A 23,540-nucleotide genomic window follows, 5' to 3' on the forward strand; every position below is an offset into this window, starting at 1 on the left:
CCTGAGAGGCGGGAAGCGCCTCGCGCGCCGGAGCCGTTCCCGCCCACACGCCCGCGCATGCGCACAACCCCGTCGCGCCTCTGTGACGCGCAATGCCGGGGCCGGTTGCCTGGAGGCGGAGGCCTGGTCCGCCCGCGCGGAGCCTCGCTAGCGTGCCGAGCCGCCGGGCCCCCCGCGGTGAGTGTGGGCCCCCCGCGGTGCTGAAGGGAGCCGCGGGCCCAGGCCGGGCCCCGTACTCCGGCCTGGGCGGGGCGGGGCGGGGCGGGCCCCAAGAAACAAGCCGCCAGTCGAGCGGGCCTGCCCCGCGGGCTCGAGCGGGCTCCAGGGAGTGGGAGAGTCAGGTGGGGCGAGAGCGGGCCTTGCCTTCGTCTGTCTATCCAGGCCCGTCCGCGCGAAACAAGCGATTTGCATAGATTTGCATAGATTTGCATGGCCATGCAGCCACGCTTAAGCCGCGGCCCCCGGCGTGGGCTGTGAGTATCGCCGTGGCCCCGGGGCCCTGCACGTAATTTGCCAAACGAGGGCAGCAGCGTCGCCAGTGCCCCACTTGCTCATCCCCGGGAGCAGCCGGGCCCCACAGGGCTGCGTGCGGGCAGGTGCGGGATCAAAGCCACTCGCTGCTGCTAGGGAGACCTGGAGGTGCAGTGCGGTTTCTATTGACATTGGTCCAATAAAATATATTGATCGCTTCCCCCACTTTCCCCTCTCTGTGGTTACCACAGCGCTGTGTACAGCGTATTGCCCTGGGAGGCTGTGTTGAAGCATTGAAAGTCTCATGATGTGGCCACGCCAGGACAGGCCCGGGAACAACCCCAGAAAGAATGTTTCTTCCTTTGGAAAAGGAGTGTCTCGAAGGATGCAAGGCAAAAGGAAAGCCCCAGGCACAGAGACTCTGGAGGAAAGTGCCCAAGAGGCTGTCCTTGATACTAAGCTTATTCCTGCTCAGAAGCAACCATTGGAGAGTTCAAGTGGCAGATCAGGCATTTCTGGGGAGTGCAGTGATGATGCTAAAAAGCCAAGGCTCCTGCAAGGAGAGATTGCCATTGACCCAGGAGCTGACAGTGACGACTCTGAGGACAGCGATGGCAGTAGTGATTACAGTGATCCTGAGGACTTCTCAGGGGATGAGGATGAGGAGGAGACAGGCAGTGGAATCTCTGGGAGCAGTGATGAAGAGCCGTCTGCTGGGGGAAAAGATATCTCAAAAAGCAAAACTGTTCCAGAGAGTGATATGAAGAGAGGTAACCACTGATAATACAAGTGTTTAATAAACTGTCTTTCAGTTTCACACATCAGCAGTTCTGAGATGGTCTTTCCATGCTGACTCTTGCTTTTCTCTTTGATGTGCACCTATCTCACAAGTACTGCTACCAGGGTTCAGGCATTTGCACTATATTTTTGCTTGCATAATATGTTTCCTCATTGATGTTTTGGGTACTACCAAGTACATGTGTTCCATGCAGCTTTACCAACTGGTGTCTGGATAGAGGATGTGGGTGTGGTTTTGGCTGGTGTATGGCATATTGAGGGGTCCTTGGGAACAGAGACCTGAAATAGGAGGACTAATTCAGTTGCACAGAACTGGTCAGATGAGCCGGTGTACTGGAGGGATGTTAAATACCTCCATTTATGTAAATGTTTAACGAGTGTGGTTATATGTTGACATGCGGGGGGTGGGGAGGCTGCAGCTGCTTGAAAGAATACTCCCTGCGTGTACTGGCTACTGCCTCCTCACTGACCCCACCCACGCATTGCTTCCTCTGATACAGATGGGCTGCATGTAACTGCACATTAACCGAAGAGCCTAGGCTCATTGGTCAACCATGTACATGGGTACACATTGACATCCCTGGTATATAGTAGACACTTCTTGTTATAACCCAGTTACAGTCTGACAGGCACGTTTCAGCTCTGCTCCCCAGCAAGGTCAAAACAGTCTGGTTTAGAACCTTGTATGTGAAGTAAACTGTTACAACTAGGGATATAAGATCATACTCAATTGGTTATAACAGGTTAAACAGTATGTTTAACTGGTTAACCGATTAAAAGGGAGCAGGTAGGGACTGCCGCGGACAGACTGCTCCAGCCAGACGCCAGAGCAGTCCCTGCCTGTGGTGGGCCAGGGTGCCCCAGCGGCTAGGGTTGCTTCAGCATCCCAGATGGAGCAGCCTCTGTTTGCAGTGGATCCACCGCAGGGCTGCAGCCCCCACAGGTTAACCTTAAGGGTGAGGCTTACTGGTTAAACATTCACATCCCTAGTTACAGCATGATTATTAACTTGGTAAAAATCTATAGAATAGATAAACCTTTAGGCTAAATACCAAGACTATGTCCTAATGATGTGGAATCTTTAAGTATGTAACCCAGCGGTTCCCAACCTTTTCCAGATGGGGACCTATTTTGACAATTCAGGAAGACTTGGTGACCCAAGGCAATTCAAAAACAGGGGGAGGAGAGGGGACAGAGCCACCCGGAGGGACACTTGGTGACCCTTTTGAAATGTAATGGTGACCCATATTTGGGTCCCGACCCATAGGCTGGGAAACCCTGTAACCTTAGGGAATCATTGGGAACATTATTATCAGATTCACTTAAAACTGGACAAAACCTTGGAGTCTTCTGTAGAAAACATTGCCACGTTGGCCTGAGAATGGGTTAGAGCTGATCGTTCAATAGTTGTGTGTAATGCGTGAGCCTACAAGCTAGGTGTTTTGTTTCTACTGGTGGTACACATTCACACATACCTCAATGCATAAAATTATTCTGCACGTGGATGGAAAAATCTGGACATGGATTGAGCAGGTTAGTGGGAACATTGGTGTATGCAAATATCTCAACCTTCAAAAGGGCTCCTGGCAAATGCCACTTATATATCTAATTTAAGTCTCAAGTGAAATAATGTGATAAATAGTCAAAGAAAATAACCTATAAAATGTGGCTCGGTGTCAGATACATAGCTCCTTGATGTTCTTGGGGCTGGATGGTTTATATGGGCTGCAAAGAATAAGATTTAATTAGAAAAACACGAATGCTTAGAGCCTGTTCAGTTTTAGTGATAACCTTCCAAATGTGAATTAAGGGTGCAGTTTTGTCTTCCTGAGCCTGACAGAAGCTTTGTAACTTGTGAACTTTTCTGCTGCCCATTTATTTAATTGGTGTGTCAACACTAAAGCTTGACAATAGAACTCTACAAGATCTGCTCTAGGAATTATTTTGGGAAAGATCTATGGCTCGCGTTTTACAGGAGATCAGACTGTAATGACCACGATGATCCCTTTTGGCCTTGGCGTAGGGGGTGGTGTGAACAGAATGAACATAGAGAGGTCTCTAAAAAGATTAGAAATGTGGCCAAAAATAAAAGGAATGTGAAACACAGCTGTTCAGCGCAAAATCTGGAAAGCAGTGATGCAAAGATATTACGGGGCACTAGTGAACAGCAAATGGCCATTCTGATTTATGGCTATTTAATCTCTTACCTTCTAAAGTAAAATGTGCAATTCACCTCTTCCACCTAAACTCCCCAAACCAAATCCTCTGAAATACAGGTTGAACCTCTGAAATCAGGGACTCTCTGGTCTGGCAACATCCGTGATCCAGCAGGACCACAAATATTGCTGGACCAGAGAGCCCTGACAGGCCAGGTTCAGGCTGGTGGTGGGGAGCCCAGCCCCAGCGGGGCCAGTGCAGTGAAGAACAATGCTCTGGCCAGGGCTGGTGGCAAGTGCTCAACCCCAGCCAGGGCTGGAGGTGGCAGGGCCAACAGCCAGGAGCACAGCCCTGACGGATTGGCACAGTGCAGGAGCGCAGCCCCAGCCAGACCTGGCGGCAGGGAGTTCAGACCTGAGTGGGGCTGGAGACATCTGGGTATGCAGCCTGGGCTGGTGATGGGGCACAGCCCCTGCCAAAGCTGGAGACAGCGGGGCCGGCCTCTGTCTGGGTTGGCACAGTGGGGGACACAGCCCTGGTCAGGGCTGGCACAGTTGGGGGGCTGGAGGCAGCAGCAGGTGACAGGGAGCACAACCCCACCTGGAAGCACAGCCTACAGCCAGATAGGGAGCCTTGACTCCTCGCTTCGTCCGGAAAACTCCGTTGTGTGGAACCACTCGGGTACCGAGAGTGCCGACCTGTTCAACAAATACTGAAAACACTTTCTTGTTGAGGAGGGTGGGAGAGAGAGTGAGTGTCAGGAGTCCTTGAATTTGCAAGGCACTGGGATGATAGAGTTGTGTGATGGGTGCAGCCTGGGCCCCTTAACTCCATGTGAAGCAGTGGGCTGTGCCTACGAAAGCTCATGACACCATCTACGTGTTTTGTTAGTCCCTAAGGTGCTGCAGGACCATTCGCTGTTTTTAAGTGTTTTCAGTTCCAGACGAACTCAGCTCCCCCTCTGAAACTTTAAAAGGCTTTGTTGGCCTTGAGTGCCCAGAACACAATAATTAACTTTTATGGAGTTATGGTCACTCATGGCCATACTTGGTGAGACCAATGATCAGTCTCGCTCACTGACAGTGGCTGATGGGAGTGACAGAACAGGAAAATAGATTGAGGGATCCATAGTGTCATCCAGTCCCAGCTTTTAGAAGTCAGAGATTTAGGGACACCTGGAGCATGGGATTGTATCCCTGGCCCTCTGGGCTAATAGCCACTGATGAACTATCCTCCCAGAATGTGTATAATTTTTTTAAACTCAGTTATACTTTTGGCCTTCACATTTCCTGGCAGTGAGTTCCACAGGTTGACTGTGAGGTGTGAAAAATATTTCCTTAAGTTAGTAACCTGCTGCCTATTAATTCCATTGGGAGACTCGAGTTCTTGTGTTACATGAAGGGATATATAACACTTTCTTACTCATTTTCTTTACATCACTCATGATATTTTAGATCTTTATCATATCCCCCATCAGCTGTCTCTTTTCCAAGCTGAATAGTCCCAGTCTTTTTAGTCTCCCCTCCCATGAAAAGGGTATGGAACATTTGTTGCCCTTCTTTGTACTTTTTCCAATTTTAATCTTTCTGAGTTGGGGCAACCAACATTCAAGTTGCAGCCATACTATGGATTTATATAGCATAATGTTTTCTAACATTTTCTTAGCTTTTTTTTTTAAACTGCTGCTGTTCATTTAGCAGATGTTTTCAGAGAACTATCCACGATTACTCAAATATCTTTCTTGAGTGGTAAGCACTAATTTAGATCCCATCATTTTGTATATCTATTTGGGATTATGTTTTCCAATGAGTGTTGTTTGCATTGATTAGTATTGAATTTCATCTGCTGTTTTGTTGCCCAGTTTTGAGAGACTCCTTTCTAACTTTTCAGGCTGCTTTGGATTTAACCACCTTGATTAATTTTGTATAGTCTGTAAACTTTGCCACCATGCTGTTTACTCCTCCTGCCAAATCATTTATGAATATGTTGAACCAAACTAGTCATGATACAGATCCTTGGGGGACTCCACTCTTTACCTCTCTCCACTGTGAAAACGGTTTCTTACCCTTTGTTTTCTATCTTTCAACTAGTTACTGATCCTTCTGGCCTTAACATTGAGGTAGAGGGGCAGATCTTATAAATATAGTAGACAAGGTGCTGAAGTTTGGATATGAGAAGAGAAGAAAAAGGAAGAGTCATGGGCTACCCCAAGATAGTTTGATTATCAACAACGAGAAAGGGGTAAGAAAAAGGAGGGGGAGGAAAGATCAGCTATTCAGCTTTTGCTGTTTTTATTTTCATGTGGTGATAATGGTAAGACATCCCTGAGGAAATAGTGGAGCCAGGAGATATGAAAGGTTAGATATGAAAAACAGATCTGGGAAAAGCCAATCATTCAGAGGAAGAAGGAAGTAGTGACATGTTGACATCTTGGGGAGGGAGATAAAATCATATGAATAATAAAAATGTCCAGTTTTTATGGTTATGAAGAATCTTCCAATAGTGAATGGAGTGTAACTGATGCTATCGTCCTCCGCCTGCAGACAGATAGTCGCTGTTGCTTCTGCTGATACGCAGAGCTTTGCCAAGCTGGCAGAAGGCGACAGAGGGAATGCTCCACTCATCTAGTAGCCAGAGGGAGTTGGACGGGAATGAAGGTGCCGAGGGAAAGGGTAGTCACACTTACGCTCCAGCTAAGTAGTTGTGTGGTTACATGACATAAGGTTCACTTAAGTAGTGTCCAGGGACGGTACCCTGCTAAGAGCCCCAGAACTCTCACCTTTCCTGGCACCTGGAGGTGAGTGCTGTAGTTGGCGTCCAACTTGGCTGTTGCTCTTGGATAATGAGACCATCCATTTTTTGTACTGGATTGTGATGAGTGTATTGAATAATCTTAATAGCTAGGTAGCTCTTAGTTGTTTGAGTGTTCGGTAAAACTTCCTGTGCAGGACTGAGGGAATGGCCTGAGTGTATGTTGGTGAGCACAAGAGAGGTTAGAAAAGAAGAGCTTTGTTTGAGGGAGGGCATTTGGGGAAAGAAGAGAAAAGCTTAAAATGTTGTTGTTGTTGTTGTTCGTCCATCGTATTCGAAGAGGACCTTGACATCTAACGGGTTGTGGACTGTCCACGGTGTGTCCGCAAATGGCTGATAAGGCCGATACGGGCACGGAATGTTCTGCCACATGTCGGGCAGACGTGTGGGCACCACTGTTGCAGCTTTTGCAACTCTGGCTTTACGGAGTGCTCGCTTCTCTTGTGCTATGGTTGTCCTTCTGGCTTCAGATGTTTGACAGCCTTGGTAGATCAGCGTGTGCCATGTTGATCGGTCTTGTGTCAGGGTCTCCCAGGAGGTGGTGTCAATATCCAGGGACTTGAGAGAGGCTTTAAGCGTATCTTTGTATCGCTTCTTTTGTCCCCCGTGCGATCGCTTCCCTTGAAACAGCTCACCATAGAAGAGCTGTTTAGGGATGCGATGATCTGGCATCCTTGCAACATGGCCTGCCCAGCGTGTCTGAGCTTTCATCAGCAGGGTGTAAACTGACGGCAGACCTGCTCTAGAAAGGACTTCTGTGTCTGGCACCTTATCCTGCCACCGGATCCTCAGAAGTCTGCGGAGGCAAATCGTGTGGAAGTGGTTCAGTTGTAGAAGAGGCAGTAGAGAACGTAATTTAGGCAATGAGATGGAAGAAGAGATAGAGGGAGAGACAAAAAACAGATGCTGACAACAGCACAGAAAAAAATACCTCTCTATTAAAGAAAGACTAGGAAGAGAGAAAGTGAAGCCACCAAATGAAAGGGCGAACAAAAGTACAAGGGAGATAAGGTAAGTTATGGTTTAAAAAATGTGTTCAATAGAAAGCTGATTGACATTGATAACGGGAAAGAAAGAGTGTCCATGCTACATGAAGCTGACATGGTAGAGGAGGGTGAAAAATTGTTCTCCTTGACCTCTGATAGCTGATAGGACAAGAAGCAATGGGCTTAAATTACAGCAAGGGAGGTTTAAGCTGGACGTTAGGAAAAACTTCCCAACTGTCAGGGTTGTGAAACACTGGAATAAATTGCCTAGGGAGGCTGTGGAATCTCCATCCCTGGAGATATTTAACAGCAGGTTCAACAGGCATCTATCAGGACCAGGCATGGTGTAGATGGTGCTTGGTCCTGCTGTGTGGGCAGGGGACCGGACCTGATAATCTCTTGAGGTCCCTTCCAGTTCTAGTGTTCTGTGATTCTAAATTCTACTTCAGTAAAGGCACTTACAGTAATTGAACCTTCTGCATCAAGATGCCCTCTCATAATGGGGTCAGGCAGGAGTGTGCATGCAGTTGACCAGTTTTGTTAGTGCGCTTTGCTTTTTGAAGCAGAAATATTGGTGACCGCCAAGGGCGGGATAGCTGGCTTGGTGGAGCAAAGGTCTGATCCAATGTGACAATCCTAACATGGAATGCAGCATTTGGGCTGCATGTTCAGAGGTGTTGTGTCATGTGTAGGGAAGTGATTGCACTGGCCGTCACATCAGGGCTGTTGTATTAGTCCCAGACACTTAATCTCATGAAGTATTGAAGGGACTGTATCTGTCTAGCCTGAGAAAGCGAGGGTAAGTGTCTTGGCTGGTTTAAAGGTGTAAGCAGGAGGAAGATGAACTGTTCAGGGTGTAACTAGAAGTAATGCGCTGACAGTCGTGCTATCTACTTGACAGTCACACCTCTGAACGTTTTACATGCTATAGTTGCAAGTCACATGTGAAATCACTGCCACTAAAAGGTACTAGAGACACATTTATCTTGGTTTTGTTTCCATACCATGTGCATTTCCCTGTACTCTCTTGTAGTCATTTTTGTAGTCTCCCTTGTTTGTGTGGGTCTCTTATACAGTAATGGGGGCGGGGGAAGAGAAGCATGATATAAAATAGAAATTGTGTTTGTAAAAAAACACTGAGTGAGTATCTGGTGGAGGTAGGACCTGAATGAAATCATGATTTTAAAAAAACAACAACAAAGATTTGATGTGTTGGCTCTAAAAGGGGACATTAAGGCTATGTCTAGACTGCAGGCTTCTTTCGAAAGAGGCGCTTTCGAAAGATACTTACGAATACTACAATACGCGGATCGGAAAATGATCCGCTTTTTCGAAAAAGAGCGTCCTGACTGCTGGACGCTCTTTCGAAATTGAAAGCCACCCGGAACTGCTTCTGCCAGGGCATGGGGGCAGCATTTCCTTCCGGGTGCTGCCTGCCTGCCCTTTGCAGAGACGCGGCGTGGTTAAAGGGACACTCCTGAACACCCGTTGCTCTGCTCCTGCAGCTGCCTTTGCTGTCCCTCGAGGAAGTAAGCAAGGCATTGCAGTGCTGGTTTGGAGTGCTCAGCTTCCTGGGACACCCCAGCAGCTTTTTTCTCTGGAGGTTTTTTGGTTTGAGACCCATTTTTTTGGCATGGAGCCAGAGCTGCCCCTGGGCAGGCGATGGCCCCACACCACCATACTGCAGCTGTTGCTGCATCTGCATGACACAGTCATGGGCTACTTCCCCAGCTGGACCCAGACCAGAGGTACGAAGGGCTCCTCCGTCAAGCAGCCGCACTGCCCTTGCCTCCAAACTTCTTCGTGGACAGGCGTGTTTGGAGGTTTGACACCAGCTCTGACTGGTGGGACCGGCTCGTGATGGAGATCTGGGATGACCAAGAGTGGCTACGCAACTTCAGGATGCGAAAGACCACTTTCCAGGAGCTGTGTACCTGGCTCGCCCCTGCTCTGCAATGGCAAGACACCCACCTGCGGCCCGCCATCCCCCTGGAAAAGAGGGTCGCCATTGCCCTCTGGAAGCTGGCAACCCCCGACAGCTACCGCTCCGTGGGACACCAATTTGGAGTGGGCAGGTCTACCGTTGGATCCATCCTGATGGAGGTAAGTCATTGTCTGGGGACAGTCACAGTTTGGGGTGGGGGGAAGGGAGACTGTCAGGAAGGGCCAAGTGGAGTGGGAGTGGGAGGGAGCTCCTCCACTCACCCTGAATTGTTGGGGGGGGGTTCTGAGGAGGGGATTCCCGGGGTGTTTGAGAGGGAAGGTGGGCGGTGGGTTCTCCTCCTAAGAGATAAGGCACCCCTTCTAACATTTTGTTGTCTGTCTCGTTCTGCAGGTGGTGAGGGCCATCAATTCGGAGCTGCTCAACAGGCTCATCTGTCTACCAGATCTAGACAGCGTCATGGCCGGCTTTGCTGCCCTCGGCTTCCCGAATTGTGGAGGAGCGCTCGATGGGACACACATTGCAATCCGTGCACCGCCCCATCGAGCAGCCCAATTCATCAACAGAAAGGGCTACTTTTCTATGGTCCTCCAGGCCCTGGTCGACCATCGTGGCCAGTTTTCGGACATTTGTGTTGGGTGGTCAGGGCGGGCACATGATGCCCGCATCTTCAGAAACTCGTACCTCTACCGGAGGCTTCAGGCAGGAACATTTTTCCCGCATAGCGAGTTTGCGGTTGGGGATGTGCACATGCCGGTGTGCATAGTGGCTGATGCCGCCTACCCCCTGATGCCGTGGCTGATGAAGCCCTACACCGGCCACCTGGATGCGAGCAAGGAGCAGTTTAATGCTCACCTTAACCGGGCTCGCAACCAGGTGGAATGTGCATTCGGACGTTTAAAAGGCAGATTCCGGTGCTTGCTCACACGCCTAGACATGGGGGAGAGCAACATCCCTGAGGTGGTGGCCGCGTGTTGCGTTCTCCATAACCTGGTGGAGAGGAAAGGGGAGGCCTTCCTACCAGGGTGGGGTAGAGGTGCTGATGCCCAGGAGAGGCACTTTGCCCAGCCCCGGACAGCTGCCATCCGCCAGGCTCACCGGTCTGCTGTTGGCATACGGGAGGCCCTACGGGAGCAATTCTCAAGTGGAGGCCACTGACTCTACTGAGGGGCTTCTGCCTGGGGACTGGGCCCTGGCCCAATAGAAGCTTCCCTCCACAACCCATCTCCTGACCCTGTTTGGACAAATCAGTAACACCAGGGTTAGTTGCAAAATAAAATGTTCTGTTTAATTTTTTTACATATTCTCAAAAAATAGTATACGTGTAGCAAACAAAAAAACTTTTTTTCATTTTTGATGTTGACAAAACTATTTACAATAAACAAACATATTGTTGAACCCTTTCTTTGTGCTTTAACTGGGGTGATGGGGGTGCTTGAAAGCTGGAGGGGGAAGGGGACTTGAAACCTGGAGGGGGGAAGGGGATCAGGTTGCAGGGTGGTTGCCTGATTTCCCTCTCCTGCCTGGGCCTCGTGTTCGGGGTGCTCCATGGCTACGGGATCGGGTGGTGCACCTGTCGGTTGGCTGGCTGGGGTGCTCTTGGGACGTGGAGGCCTGGGGGAGAGGAGGGCCAGGGGGAGAGAGGGGCTGGGGAACTGGGGGGGCTGGGGGAGAGGGAGGTCCAAGGGGGGAAAGGGATGCTGTTGTGAAAGGGGGGTTTGGTGGGGTGGGGTCATGGGGTGCTGGAGGAGCAGGACCAGGCACAGGAGCAGGCAAGCTGCAGACCTCCCTGAGAGTGGCAGTCAGGGACGTGCGCTGCAGGACCAGCTCCTCCATGAGCCGGTCACGCCAGCGATCCTCTGCCTCCGCCCTCTCTCTGAGGATGGAGTTGAACTCCTGCACGGCCTCCCCGTGCTGCCTGAGGATGTCCGCATAGACACGCCTGTGTCTGCGGCTCTCATGTCCCCGAGATGGAGATGGAGGTGGGGCTGGGGTGCTGCGGCCCTCTTGCACGGCTGGTCCGGCTGTGGAGGAAAAGAAGAAGACACAATCAGTCCTAAAAAACTGACTCTGTAGCACTTAAAATACTAACAGGATGGTTTATTAGGGGCTGAGCTTTCCTGGGCCAGACCCACTTCCTCAGATCAGAGTAACACGGCTACATTTCTATCACAATCAATCAGTCATGTGTGCAACAGCTGTCCAAAAGGGCATGCCCTCTCCTTGAGACAGGGGAATCAGACATTCTGAAGGTAACACTGTGTGTGTGAGACCTGGGCATCAGCCTGAGCATGACAGGTTTCCCTTGTGCATCACCCACTGTGCACCCACCTCCCCCCCCCCCGGGTGTTACACAACCTCACTGTACTCACCTGCTGCTTCCTCTCCTGCGCCAGATGACGCCTGGGAGGCCTCTGGGGTCTGGGTGACTGGCTCCAGGGTGAGGGTCGGGAGGGAGGTGGGTGCACAGTGGGTGATGCACAAGGGAAACCTGTCATGCTCAGGCTGATGCCCAGGTCTCACACACACAGTGTTACCTTCAGAATGTCTGATTCCCCTGTCTCAAGGAGAGGGCATGCCCTTTTGGACAGCTGTTGCACACATGACTGATTGATTGTGATAGAAATGTAGCCGTGTTACTCTGATCTGAGGAAGTGGGTCTGGCCCAGGAAAGCTCAGCCCCTAATAAACCATCCTGTTAGTATTTTAAGTGCTACAGAGTCAGTTTTTTAGGACTGATTGTGTCTTCTTCTTTTCCTCCACAGCCGGACCAGCCGTGCAAGAGGGCCGCAGCACCCCAGCCCCACCTCCATCTCCATCTCGGGGACATGAGAGCCGCAGACACAGGCGTGTCTATGCGGACATCCTCAGGCAGCACGGGGAGGCCGTGCAGGAGTTCAACTCCATCCTCAGAGAGAGGGCGGAGGCAGAGGATCGCTGGCGTGACCGGCTCATGGAGGAGCTGGTCCTGCAGCGCACGTCCCTGACTGCCACTCTCAGGGAGGTCTGCAGCTTGCCTGCTCCTGTGCCTGGTCCTGCTCCTCCAGCACCCCATGACCCCACCCCACCAAACCCCCCTTTCACAACAGCATCCCTTTCCCCCCTTGGACCTCCCTCTCCCCCAGCCCCCCCAGTTCCCCAGCCCCTCTCTCCCCCTGGCCCTCCTCTCCCCCAGGCCTCCACGTCCCAAGAGCACCCCAGCCAGCCAACCGACAGGTGCACCACCCGATCCCGTAGCCATGGAGCACCCCGAACACGAGGCCCAGGCAGGAGAGGGAAATCAGGCAACCACCCTGCAACCTGATCCCCTTCCCCCCTCCAGGTTTCAAGTCCCCTTCCCCCTCCAGCTTTCAAGCACCCCCATCACCCCAGTTAAAGCACAAAGAAAGGGTTCAACAATATGTTTGTTTATTGTAAATAGTTTTGTCAACATCAAAAATGAAAAAAAGTTTTTTTGTTTGCTACACGTATACTATTTTTTGAGAATATGTAAAAAAATTAAACAGAACATTTTATTTTGCAACTAACCCTGGTGTTACTGATTTGTCCAAACAGGGTCAGGAGATGGGTTGTGGAGGGAAGCTTCTATTGGGCCAGGGCCCAGTCCCCAGGCAGAAGCCCCTCAGTAGAGTCAGTGGCCTCCACTTGAGAATTGCTCCCGTAGGGCCTCCCGTATGCCAACAGCAGACCGGTGAGCCTGGCGGATGGCAGCTGTCCGGGGCTGGGCAAAGTGCCTCTCCTGGGCATCAGCACCTCTACCCCACCCTGGTAGGAAGGCCTCCCCTTTCCTCTCCACCAGGTTATGGAGAACGCAACACGCGGCCACCACCTCAGGGATGTTGCTCTCCCCCATGTCTAGGCGTGTGAGCAAGCACCGGAATCTGCCTTTTAAACGTCCGAATGCACATTCCACCTGGTTGCGAGCCCGGTTAAGGTGAGCATTAAACTGCTCCTTGCTCGCATCCAGGTGGCCGGTGTAGGGCTTCATCAGCCACGGCATCAGGGGGTAGGCGGCATCAGCCACTATGCACACCGGCATGTGCACATCCCCAACCGCAAACTCGTGATGCGGGAAAAATGTTCCTGCCTGAAGCCTCCGGTAGAGGTACGAGTTCCTGAAGATGCGGGCATCATGTGCCCGCCCTGACCACCCAACACAAATGTCCGAAAACTGGCCACGATGGTCGACCAGGGCCTGGAGGACCATAGAAAAGTAGCCCTTTCTGTTGATGAATTGGGCTGCTCGATGGGGCGGTGCACGTATTGGAATGTGTGTCCCATCGAGCGCTCCTCCACAATTCGGGAAGCCAAGGGCAGCAAAGCCGGCCATGACGCTGTCCAGGTCTTGTAGACAGATGAGCCTGTTGAGCAGCTCCGAATTGATGGCCCTCACCACCTGCAGAACGAGACAGACAACAAAATGTTAGAAGGGGTGCCTTATCTCTTAGGAGGAGAACCCACCGCCCACCTTCCCTCTCAAACACCCCGGGAATCCCCTCCTCAGAACCCCCCCCCAACAATTCAGGGTGAGTGGAGGAGCTCCCTCCCACTTCCACTCCACTTGGCCCTTCCTGACAGTCTCCCTTCCCCCCACCCCAAACTGTGACTGTCCCCAGACAATGACTTACCTCCATCAGGATGGATCCAGCGGTAGACCTGCCCACTCCAAATTGGTGTCCCACGGAGCGGTAGCTGTCGGGGGTTGCCAGCTTCCAGAGGGCAATGGCGACCCTCTTTTCCAGGGGGATGGCGGGCCGCAGGTGGGTGTCTTGCCATTGCAGAGCAGGGGCGAGCCAGGTACACAGCTCCTGGAAAGTGGTCTTTCGCATCCTGAAGTTGCGTAGCCACTCTTGGTCATCCCAGATCTCCATCACGAGCCGGTCCCACCAGTCAGAGCTGGTGTCAAACCTCCAAACACGCCTGTCCACGAAGAAGTTTGGAGGCAAGGGCAGTGCGGCTGCTTGACGGAGGAGCCCTTCGTACCTCTGGTCTGGGTCCAGCTGGGGAAGTAGCCTCATGACTGTGTCATGCAGATGCAGCAACAGCTGCAGTATGATGGTGTGGGGCCATCGCCTGCCCAGGGGCAGCTCTGGCTCCATGCCACAAAAATGGGTCTCAAACCAAAAAACCTCCAGAGAAAAAAGCTGCTGGGGTGTCCCAGGAAGCTGAGCACTCCAAACCAGCACTGCAATGCCTTGCTTACTTCCTCGAGGGACAGCAAAGGCAGCTGCAGGAGCAGAGCAACGGGTGTTCAGGAGTGTCCCTTTCACCACGCCGCGTCTCTGCAAAGGGCAGGCAGGCAGCAGCACCCAGAAGGAAATGCTGTCCCCATGCCCCGGCAGAAGCAGTTCCGGGTGGCTTTGAATTTCGAAAGAGCGTCCAGCAGTCAGGACGCTCTTTTTCGAAAAAGCGGATCGATTTTCCGATCCGCGTATTGTAGTCTAGACGCGCTCTTTCGAAAGAGGCTTGCAGTCTAGACATAGCCATACAGAATGGGAAGGGACTGTCTAGGAAGGAGCACTGCAGAATGGAATCTAGGGGTCATAATGATCCATGAGCTAAAAGTCTACAGTGTGACACTTGCAAAAAAAAAAAAAGCAAACATCGTTCTAGGATATATTAGCAGGAGTGTTGTGAGCAGGACGAGCAGTCGTTCTTTTGCTCTGCTTTGTCTGATTAGGTCTCAACTGGAGTATTGTGTCCAGTTCTAGGTGCCACAGTTCAGGAAAGATGTGGAGAAACTGGAGAAGGTCCAGAGAAGAGCCACAAACATGATTAAAGGTCTAGAAAAAGTGACCTTCAAGAGAAGACTGAAATAGTTGGGTTTGTTTAGTCTGGAAGAAAAGAAGACTGAGGGGGGGCTTAACAGCTTTCAAGTACCTAAAAAGTTGTTACAAGGAGGAGGGAGAAAAAATATTTTCCTTAACCTCTGATGATAGGCCAAGAAGCAATGGGTTTACATTGTAGCAAGGGAGATTTAAGTTGGACATTAGGAAAGACTTCCTGGCAGGATAATTAAGCAGTGGAATAAATTGCCTAAGGATGTTGTGGAATCTCCATCATTAGAGATTTTTAAGAGCAAGATAGACAAACACCTGTCAGGGATGGTCTAGATGGTGCTTGGCCCTGCCAGGAGTGCAGGGGACTGGACTTGGTGACTCTTTGCGGTTCCTTCCAGTTCTATGTATTGGTCCCTTCTGGTTTTAAACTCTGACTCTGAGATGAAATGGACCTAACAGAACTTTTCTCTACCCCGTCTGAGCAATCTTGATGCAAAGGTAAATGATTTCCTGTGTAAAAAGACTCCAGAGCAGAATGAGAGATGAGCTGAGTGTCATGCTGAGCAAGGAGAGGACTAGGAGTGAGGGAGTTTCAGTACAATTAGGGTGGGGCTGTGGGGGTAACACATCACAGGTACACAACGTGCCCGCTGGAAGAAAGTTTGAATGCCTCTTGAGCGACCAGGTGAAAGACTGGAGGTAGTAGCCTCCTGGCCATCGGATGATCTGGCAGGGAGAAGCTAAGGAGGGAGTCTTGGGAGTCTCTGCATTGGAAGGGAGTGGAAATGCTTCATGGGATGGTTAGGAGGGAGAAACTCAAGAGTCAGTCGGTCAGCCTGACCTTCTGGCTGCTCCTCTGCTTGGGGGTGGGAGTGTTTTGTGAGTGGCGGCATTGCAGCTGCCCTTGGGTCATCTGAAGAAGTGGGCTGTGCCCACAGAAGCTCATGATCCCATTTACATGTTTTATTAGTCTTTAAGGTGCTGCTAGGCAATTAGTTGGTTTTCCAGTTACAGACTAACTTGGCTACCCCCTCTGAAGCTTTTCCTGTATCCTTTGTACAGCAAGGATTCCAGTACATCAGGCTTTGGGGGCTGTTAGGGTGGAAGTGTGTGTCTGGCTACTGTGAAGCTGAGTCCCTCTTTGTTTTCTCTTTGCCAGAACTATCCTTAATGTCTTTTGAGGAACTGCTGCAGCTGCGGAGCAGCATCGGAATCAAAGCGTATCAGCAGATGACTAGTGGGAAGAAGCCATCGAACTATACAAAACCTAGGACCAGGCTGCAACCTAGCAAACAGGGGTAAAGGTGTCCCGGAGCCCTTTCTGGGCAACAGCAGCATGTGTGCACAGCCTGGGATCCCCTGCAAGCATGATGAGAGCCCCTCAAGGTGTCTTCTGGGTCATCCAGGTGGATCAGAGCCGCTAGCATGGCACACGAGAGATCCTTTGTCGTGTTTCCCTGGGAGTGGTCTGTCCCTTTGCCACATGGATAGCCATTAGGGATGTGAAATCCTGTTTAATTGGTTAACCAGTTAAATGTGATGGTTAACCAGTTAACCGATTAAAGGGTGGGCAGGTGGGGAGGGTGTTCTGGCCAGGCCGGAAGACCCCTGCCTGCAGCGCACCCCAGCCCACTGCAGACAAGGACTTCTCCGGGTGGCTGCCTCCTTTCTCTTTCTAACGTGTTTTGTTTTCTTCCTCAGGCCCCTGGAGATTTCTGCCAAGAAACGGGTCCCCTTTCTGCGCCAAGTGGTTTCTGTTAAAAAGACAGTAAGTGCTCTCTCCCAGGGTAGGAGTTGGTTCCTTTGGGGGCTGCGGAGGGACATGAGGTGTGTGTGGCAGAGGCAGCACAAGGGGCTGCGACCCAGATGGCAGCCTGTGGGAATGGCATGGACCCACCAACCTCTGAGGCTTTGCGGAGCAAGTTTGATGCTGCAAGTAGATATGTGGAGGAAATGGTGCTGCTCCAGCTAGTCCTAGATGGATCAATTCTAAGGCCAGGACGGATCACTGTGGTCATCCAGTCTGATCCCCTACATAATGTAGGCTGTAGCGTTGCTCTGAATGAGATTCTTACACGTTAAAATTGCCGGTGGTGGAGAATCTGCCACAACCTAACTGATAGGTCTCAAAATGTAATTGTAAGCAGGGAATCATCGTGGGGTCCCTCAGGTATTGTTCTTGGCCCTGTACTACTTAAAATCTCTGTTAGCGACCTGGACGATAGCATAAAGTCATTGCTGGGAAAGACTGCAGAGAATACCGAAATCGGGAGAGTTGTAAATAACGAAGAGGACAGGTCACTGATTCAGAGCAATCTGGATCACTTGTAGGCTTTGGTCTCTCACAAACAATGTGTGTTGTTATGGCTAATGTGTGCCACTAGGAACCCAGAGTAGAGGCCCCCATACTGTATTTTGGGAAGCCATGACTTGGAAAAAGGTTTGGGAATCCTGCTGGGTATCAGCCAGACATGAGCTCCCAGTGTGCTGCAGTGGCCAAGAGGGCTAATGAAATCCTGGGATGCATAAATGGGAGTCATGAGTCAAAGCTGGGGTCATTGTATCTGTTTTTGGCACTGGTGTGACTGCTGTGGGAAGCCTATGTCCAGGTCTGGGGCCCACAGTTCAAAAAGGATGTTGATAAATTGAAGAAGGATCAGAGAAGAGCCACAAGAATGATTAAAGGATTAGAAACCCGTCTTCTCGGGCGCCATCTGTTTAGTGTAACAAAGAGAAGCTTAAGCCTTTAATGGCTCTTCTCTGACCCCTGTCCAGTTAGCAACAGCCTTCCTGAATTGTGGGTCCCAGAGCTGGACCCAGGGTTCCAGCAGTGATTACACCAGGGCCAAATACAGAAGTAAAATAACCTCTCTGCTCCTACTCCAGTCCCCTGTTTGTATGCCCCAGGGTCTCATTAGCCTTGTTGGCCACAGCAGCGCACTGAGAGCTCAGAGTTTAAGGCCTGAAGGTACCACAACATCCTCTCATCTGACCTACTGTACGTCACAGGGCACCTACACTGCGCAGCACCCGTACTAGACCCGACAACTGAAATTAGACAAGGGATGCAGCCTGCAGGAGACTAGACTGTTACTTGACATAGGCAGTATCCTCAGTGCCTAAAACCATTTCCTGCCTCTGTGGGGACCAGTAAGATACACCCAGATAGATCTGGCAAGAGACAGCAGAGGAAGGTGAAACCCCCTGAAGGTCACTGTCAGAGTGCGCTGGGGGAAAATTCCTTCCTGACATCCATGTATGATGATCAGTTAGACCCTGAGGCTGTGAGCAAGAACCAACCAGTCAGGCAACAGAGAAAGAGACTGCTTGGAGCCACCTCAGACCACCTGCCTGTTTCATCCAGTGTCCCATCTCCACCCGTGGCCTTCTCTGATGCTGCAGTGGAAGAAGACAAAAAGACCCAAACAAGTGAGAGTCAAGTAGAATCTTGTCCAATCTTCTGCATGTGGTCAGCTGAAGTCCTGAAGTGTGGGATTTCAGGAAAATCAGATGGGCCGCCGGGGCTACTATGCCTTTCTACCGGCAGTCACAAGCAACCTCCTCATACAATCACACGCCTCCCTTTGTTTAGCTCTCAAGTGATTTGCTCCATCAGTTCTTACTGGGATGCTGTTCCAGAAACACACACTACTGATGGTCAGCTATCATCCAATTTCCAGCCTGGACTTGTTCAAGGCTAGTTTACCCCCATTTGTGTTTGTGCCAGTATTGTCTGTTAGCTTAAATAGGTCTTTATCTTCCCTGATGTATTTACAGCACATAATCCTATCCCCTCTGAGCCTTGCCTCCTTTCATAAGATCATCCTAATCATTCTTCTCCGCCCCTGCTCCAGTTTGAATTCGTCTTTCTTGACTGTAGGTGACTAGAATTCCAAAGGAGGTCTGTCCAGTGCCTTGTGTCATGACATTAACATTCCTCCCCTGATTCATCCTCGGTTTGCATTTGCCACGGCTGATTGTCTGACGCACAACTCGTTTTCAGAGTCACTGTGTCAGAGGCCCTCATCCCATAGGCATGGCCTGCATTCTTTGTTCCTGGTTGTATGACTTTATGCTGGGCCATGTTAAAATACAGTGTTTGCTTGCTCTCGTATGTGCCCCGGCGTGCTTTGTAACAGTGACCTGCTCTGCATTATTTACCACTTCCCTAATGTTTGCATCTGCAAACTTTATCGTTGACTTTCATGTTTTCTTCCAGATCTCTGATGAAAAAATGAACGCCCATAGCAAGAGACCTAGATACAGGAAATAGCTCTTGGCCAGATAGGGAGAGCGAGCAAGATGCATTCAGGTTTTCTACTCTTGGCTCTAACCCCTCCCCCACTCGGTGCAGGTGCAGAGAGACCCTCGCTTTGACGACCTGTCTGGGGAGTACGACCCAGCTGTGTTTGAGAAGACCTACAGTTTCCTGGATACTCTCAAGAAGAGGGAGAAAGAGGTGACACTGCTTGCTTTGCTTGTGCTGGGGCAGAAGAGTCTGCTTCAGCAGGGCATCTTCTAAGGGCCCATCACACCGGCCTCAAAGGAGAGGGTGGCCCACAGTGGGACTCACCGGGTATTGCTCTCTCCTGCAGATAGTTCAGAAGCAGCTGAAGAAAAGCAAGAATGTGGAGCAGCGAGAGAAACTGCAGCAGCTCCTAAAGCGCATGGTGAGTTAGTGTCTTAGGTACCAGCTCGCTGCTCCAATGGGAGGGAGGTGGCAGCGGCTGGCAAGCACGCATGGCTCCGGTGTGGCTGCCTGGAGCACGGCCTAGACATCCGTGACGTGCTTCTGGCTTTGCTTCCCAGACGCAGCAAGAGGAGGCTCAGAAGGAGCAGCAGAGGCAGAGGGAGAAAGAGCTGGTGTTGAAGAGAGAGCGGAGGGAGCAGGCCCTGCAGGGAAGGAAGCCCTTCTACCTGAAGAAATGTAAGTTCAGGAAGCTGTGGCGCTGTGTCCCCCAGGAGGTGCACCTGTTGCTGACAGTTTGCCATCACTGTTTGGTCCCTGCACCTTGGTACTAGTGAGCAGATTGAAAAAGCTCCTGTATAAGAAAACCCCCCTAGGCTGGGGAGATAGTTTAACTGCTGGCGTAGGAGGGGGAATCTAGCAGCAGCGCCGTGACAGGCTGTTTGAGAAGAGCGGAACAGGCGCTGGCCTCCCTAGCGCTCCTGTTGTGCCAAGCATGTTAGACAGGTGAGGGTAAACCCGTCCAAAGAGCCTGAACCTCATTCCTAGGCAATAGGCCAGACGATGCTTTTAAAGAGGTTACTCACGGTCCCTGTGCCAGCGTCTGAGAGGGGAAGGCAGCGCCCATTGGCAAGGTGCTTGATTGGGATTCAGGAGATCTGGCTCAGCTCCCTGCTCTTTCATGGGCTCCCTGTGCCTTTGCATCTCACTGCCCTGGGGCCGGTAGTCATCTGTTTCGATGGCGAGCTCTTTGGGGCTGTCCCTTCGTGTGTGTACAGCACCTGGCACAGTGGAGCCTTGGTGTCAAGGCAGGGGCCTCTAGGCTTAACTGCGGTGTTACTGTGACCAGTGTACGCCCAAAGGGGGAGGGGGTGATTGTGCATGTGTGCAGAGCTGTTGTCTATCGCTGGGGGGCCGGTGGCTCATGGGCTGCCTGGAAGAAGCATGTCGTCACAATGTACGTGGCAGACGAGCCATCGGCTGGGGCTAGGGAGTGGGCAGGGCAGCTCAGAAGTGGCTCTAAGAGGGTGGTGCTGGTTTGGAGTACAAACCTCCTTGTCCTTTGGCTTTCCACAGCTGAGAAGTGGAAAATGGAGCTGGCTGAGAAGTACAAGGCCCTGAAGGGGAAGGGGAAGCTGGAGAGCTTCCTAGGCAAGAAGAGGAAGAGGAACGCCATTAAGGACAAGCGCAGACTGCCCTTCCGCAAGCGCGTCTGACTGCTGGGGTGGGGCCTGCAGCCAGCTTTCTGAGTGGTGGGGTTTCAGCCACTTCTGGCGAGTTTTTGCCTTGGACTGTGGCCACAGCCAGCAGCCCCACGTCTTGTCTGTCCTGCATCTCTGCCCTTTCGTGTTGGAATCAAGGGTTGTAGCCATCTGTCTTGACAGAGTCTGAGCGGAATAAAGTTCCGACCCAGGCCTGCACCGGCCCACCTCCAATCTTCCATAAGGGCCAAACCTTCTCTCTAACTTTGTGTCCATGCAGCAGGGGAATCAAGTATGGGGTGCTGTGTGCTTCAGGCAAGCATCCCTCCACTTGGCAGACAAAATTAGACTTGGAGGAGGCTTTGCAGGTACACGAGGGGAAAAACCAGAATGAAGAATCCTGCAGATTGGGCTCAGTTGATTCTGGGTTCCTTGTGCACCCCTCAGCTGATGTACTTTCCTGAGGTCCTAGCCGACCTCTAACACCACCGTACTGTCTTACTGTAACTTCAGCCTTTACGGGGAAATGGTAAGCGCATCCACTGTGGACAAAATCAGTGGGGCTATGGCAAAATTGCAAGTACGACTGGAGAAGGTGACTAAGGAAGTGTCATTTACCCCTTCACATAACACACGAGCCACAGTTCTCCCAATAAAATTAATAGGCAGCAAATTTAAAACAAACATGAGAGAGTTTCACCCAGTGCACAATCAACCTGCGGAACTCATTGCCAGGGGATGTTGTGTGGACCAAAAGTATTGCGGGGTTTAAAACAAAAAGGAGGTAAGTTATGGAGGATCCATCAGTGACTTAGCCAAGACAGGCAGGAATGTGACCTCATGCTGTGGGTATCCTTAAATATTGAAGAAGCTGGGGCTGGATGCCAGGAGAGGAATCAGTCGATAATTGCCCTGTTCAGTTCATTCCCTCTGAAGCATTTGGCATGTGCCACAGCCAGAGGCAGGATACTGGGCTAGAGGGACCTTTGATTTGGCCTTGTTGGGCTGTTTTTATGGCCTGAATCTTACATCAAACTCCCCCTGCATCCGGCAGCACTCGTGCAGCTTTCTGTGCATTGCTTGTGTTGCTAAAACTATGTTGCATAAGTTAAATTAGCTCCTAAACTTTTGCTGTAAGGGACGTGCCCTACAACCTGGCTGTCCTGGGTCCCAGGTCGTTTTCTTAAGTATGGCACCATCCCTTTGTCTGCAGAGCCCTTCTGCGTTTTGCTACGCAGAAATTCCATCATAGGCCGTTGGTCGCATGGCCAGGCCGCTGGGTCTCAGCACTGGGTAGATGTGTGGTGCCGGAGCAGCCCTCTTGCCCCGACAGCGTTGCCAAGCCCAGACACGGCCCACTCAGTGCAGCAAAGTGTTGGCATTGGTATGTGTGGGGAGCGGTGTAGGAAGTGCCAGCGTGATCTGACGTTGGGGGTCCAATGTGGAGAGAATGCAGAATTCTGCCTTAAAGTTTCTCTCTAACTCTTAAAATATTGGTAAAAAACAACCTCCCTCCCTGCGTCAGCAGTGGGGATTGTGCACCGACAGGAGGCTGCAGCCCTCTCCCCTTTGAAGGAACATATCTAACAATTGGGCACCAAGTGCTTTTTGTAGACAGCAGGAGAGTGGTAGGAATTGCAACTCCTGTGGTTGATTGTGTGTGTGTGTTTGTGTGAGAGAGAGAGAGAGGGAGAGATCGATCTAGTGGTTCCAGACAACCTGTCCAATGTAGTGTGGTAAGTGGACGAATCTCGGGTTTTATCCGAGCTGTGGTGATTGCGTGCAGCCTCTGTTAAATAAGAGAAAGAGTAGTTGGCTCTCTCCAGGGTCTGCAGCCTTGGTCAATAAGGCGGCCTGACAGGTGCATAGAAACCAGCCAGTGGAAAAGGGGAGTTGAACTGGTCACCTGGGTTCCAATCCAGTGCATGTTCCCTAATGTTAAATGGCATTCTGTGTGTGGCCCGAGGAGACTGTACCACAGTGTAGACCCAAAGCATGGTCTGGCCTCCACATTTGAGGTATTTGACTACTGCTGGGTTGTAGAAGGAACCAGGGCCCTGCCAGTAAGACCAATTGGAAAGTAAGAAGCCTCTGGTTACCCAGTAATCCAGCCTGTCGGCCCTCCCCTCCAGCTGTGTGTAAAATAGCGTGAGACCGCTCCGGTTATAAAACTAGCCCCACATTTGTGTCTTATTTCTGGTCTGCCTCCAGCTCCCAGGCATTGAGTCTGTGCTGCAGTAAAGAACCCCCTGCTACCAGAAATCGTTCCCCCGGTGGGTGGATCATCGAAGCGATCATCTCGACTTCCACTCCTTTAGCCTCTTCTCTGGAGGCAGGCTTTCTCGATCCCAAAGGCTGTGTCTAGACTGGCCAGTTTTTCCGGAAAATCAGCCACTTTTCCAGAAAAACTTGCCAACTGTCTACACTGGCCGCTTGAATTTCCGCAAAAGCACTGACGTCCTACTGTAAGAAATCAGGGCTTCTTGCGGAAATACTATGCTGCTCCTGTTCAGGCAAAAGTCCCTTTTGCGCAAAAGGGCCAGTGTAGACAGATCAGATTTGTTTTCCGCAAAAAAGCCCCGATCGCAAAAATGGCCATCGAGGATTTTTTGCAGAAAAGCGCGTCTAGATTGGCATGGACGCCTTTCAGCAAAAAGTGCTTTTGTGGAAAAGCGTCCTGCCAATCTAGATGCTCTGTTCCGAAAA

General features: G+C 51.1%; 1 protein-coding gene across 4 annotated transcripts; it reads left to right on the forward strand.

The window, feature by feature from the left end:
- The first annotated feature begins 39 nt into the window (after positions 1–39).
- Positions 40–21,068, forward strand: RRP36 (ribosomal RNA processing 36). Of its 4 annotated transcripts, none has more exons than XM_075925914.1 (8): positions 40–177; positions 723–1,241; positions 16,105–16,243; positions 16,647–16,713; positions 19,300–19,404; positions 19,541–19,615; positions 19,755–19,872; positions 20,710–21,068. In XM_075925914.1, exons 2-8 carry the CDS (start codon positions 776–778, stop codon positions 20,847–20,849), a joined length of 1,110 nt encoding a protein of 369 aa, XP_075782029.1. In that variant the 5' UTR covers positions 40–177; positions 723–775; the 3' UTR covers positions 20,850–21,068. The 4 variants fall into 4 exon arrangements, with proteins under 4 accessions (XP_075782029.1, XP_075782032.1, XP_075782030.1 ...); XM_075925915.1 differs by having other exon boundaries at positions 133–197; XM_075925916.1 differs by lacking the exon at positions 40–177 and adding an exon at positions 218–341.
- Positions 21,069–23,540: the final 2,472 nt, after the last annotated feature.

The sequence above is a fragment of the Pelodiscus sinensis genome, chromosome 3, assembly GCF_049634645.1.
Source record: "Pelodiscus sinensis isolate JC-2024 chromosome 3, ASM4963464v1, whole genome shotgun sequence".
NCBI classification, from domain to species: domain Eukaryota; kingdom Metazoa; phylum Chordata; order Testudines; family Trionychidae; genus Pelodiscus; species Pelodiscus sinensis.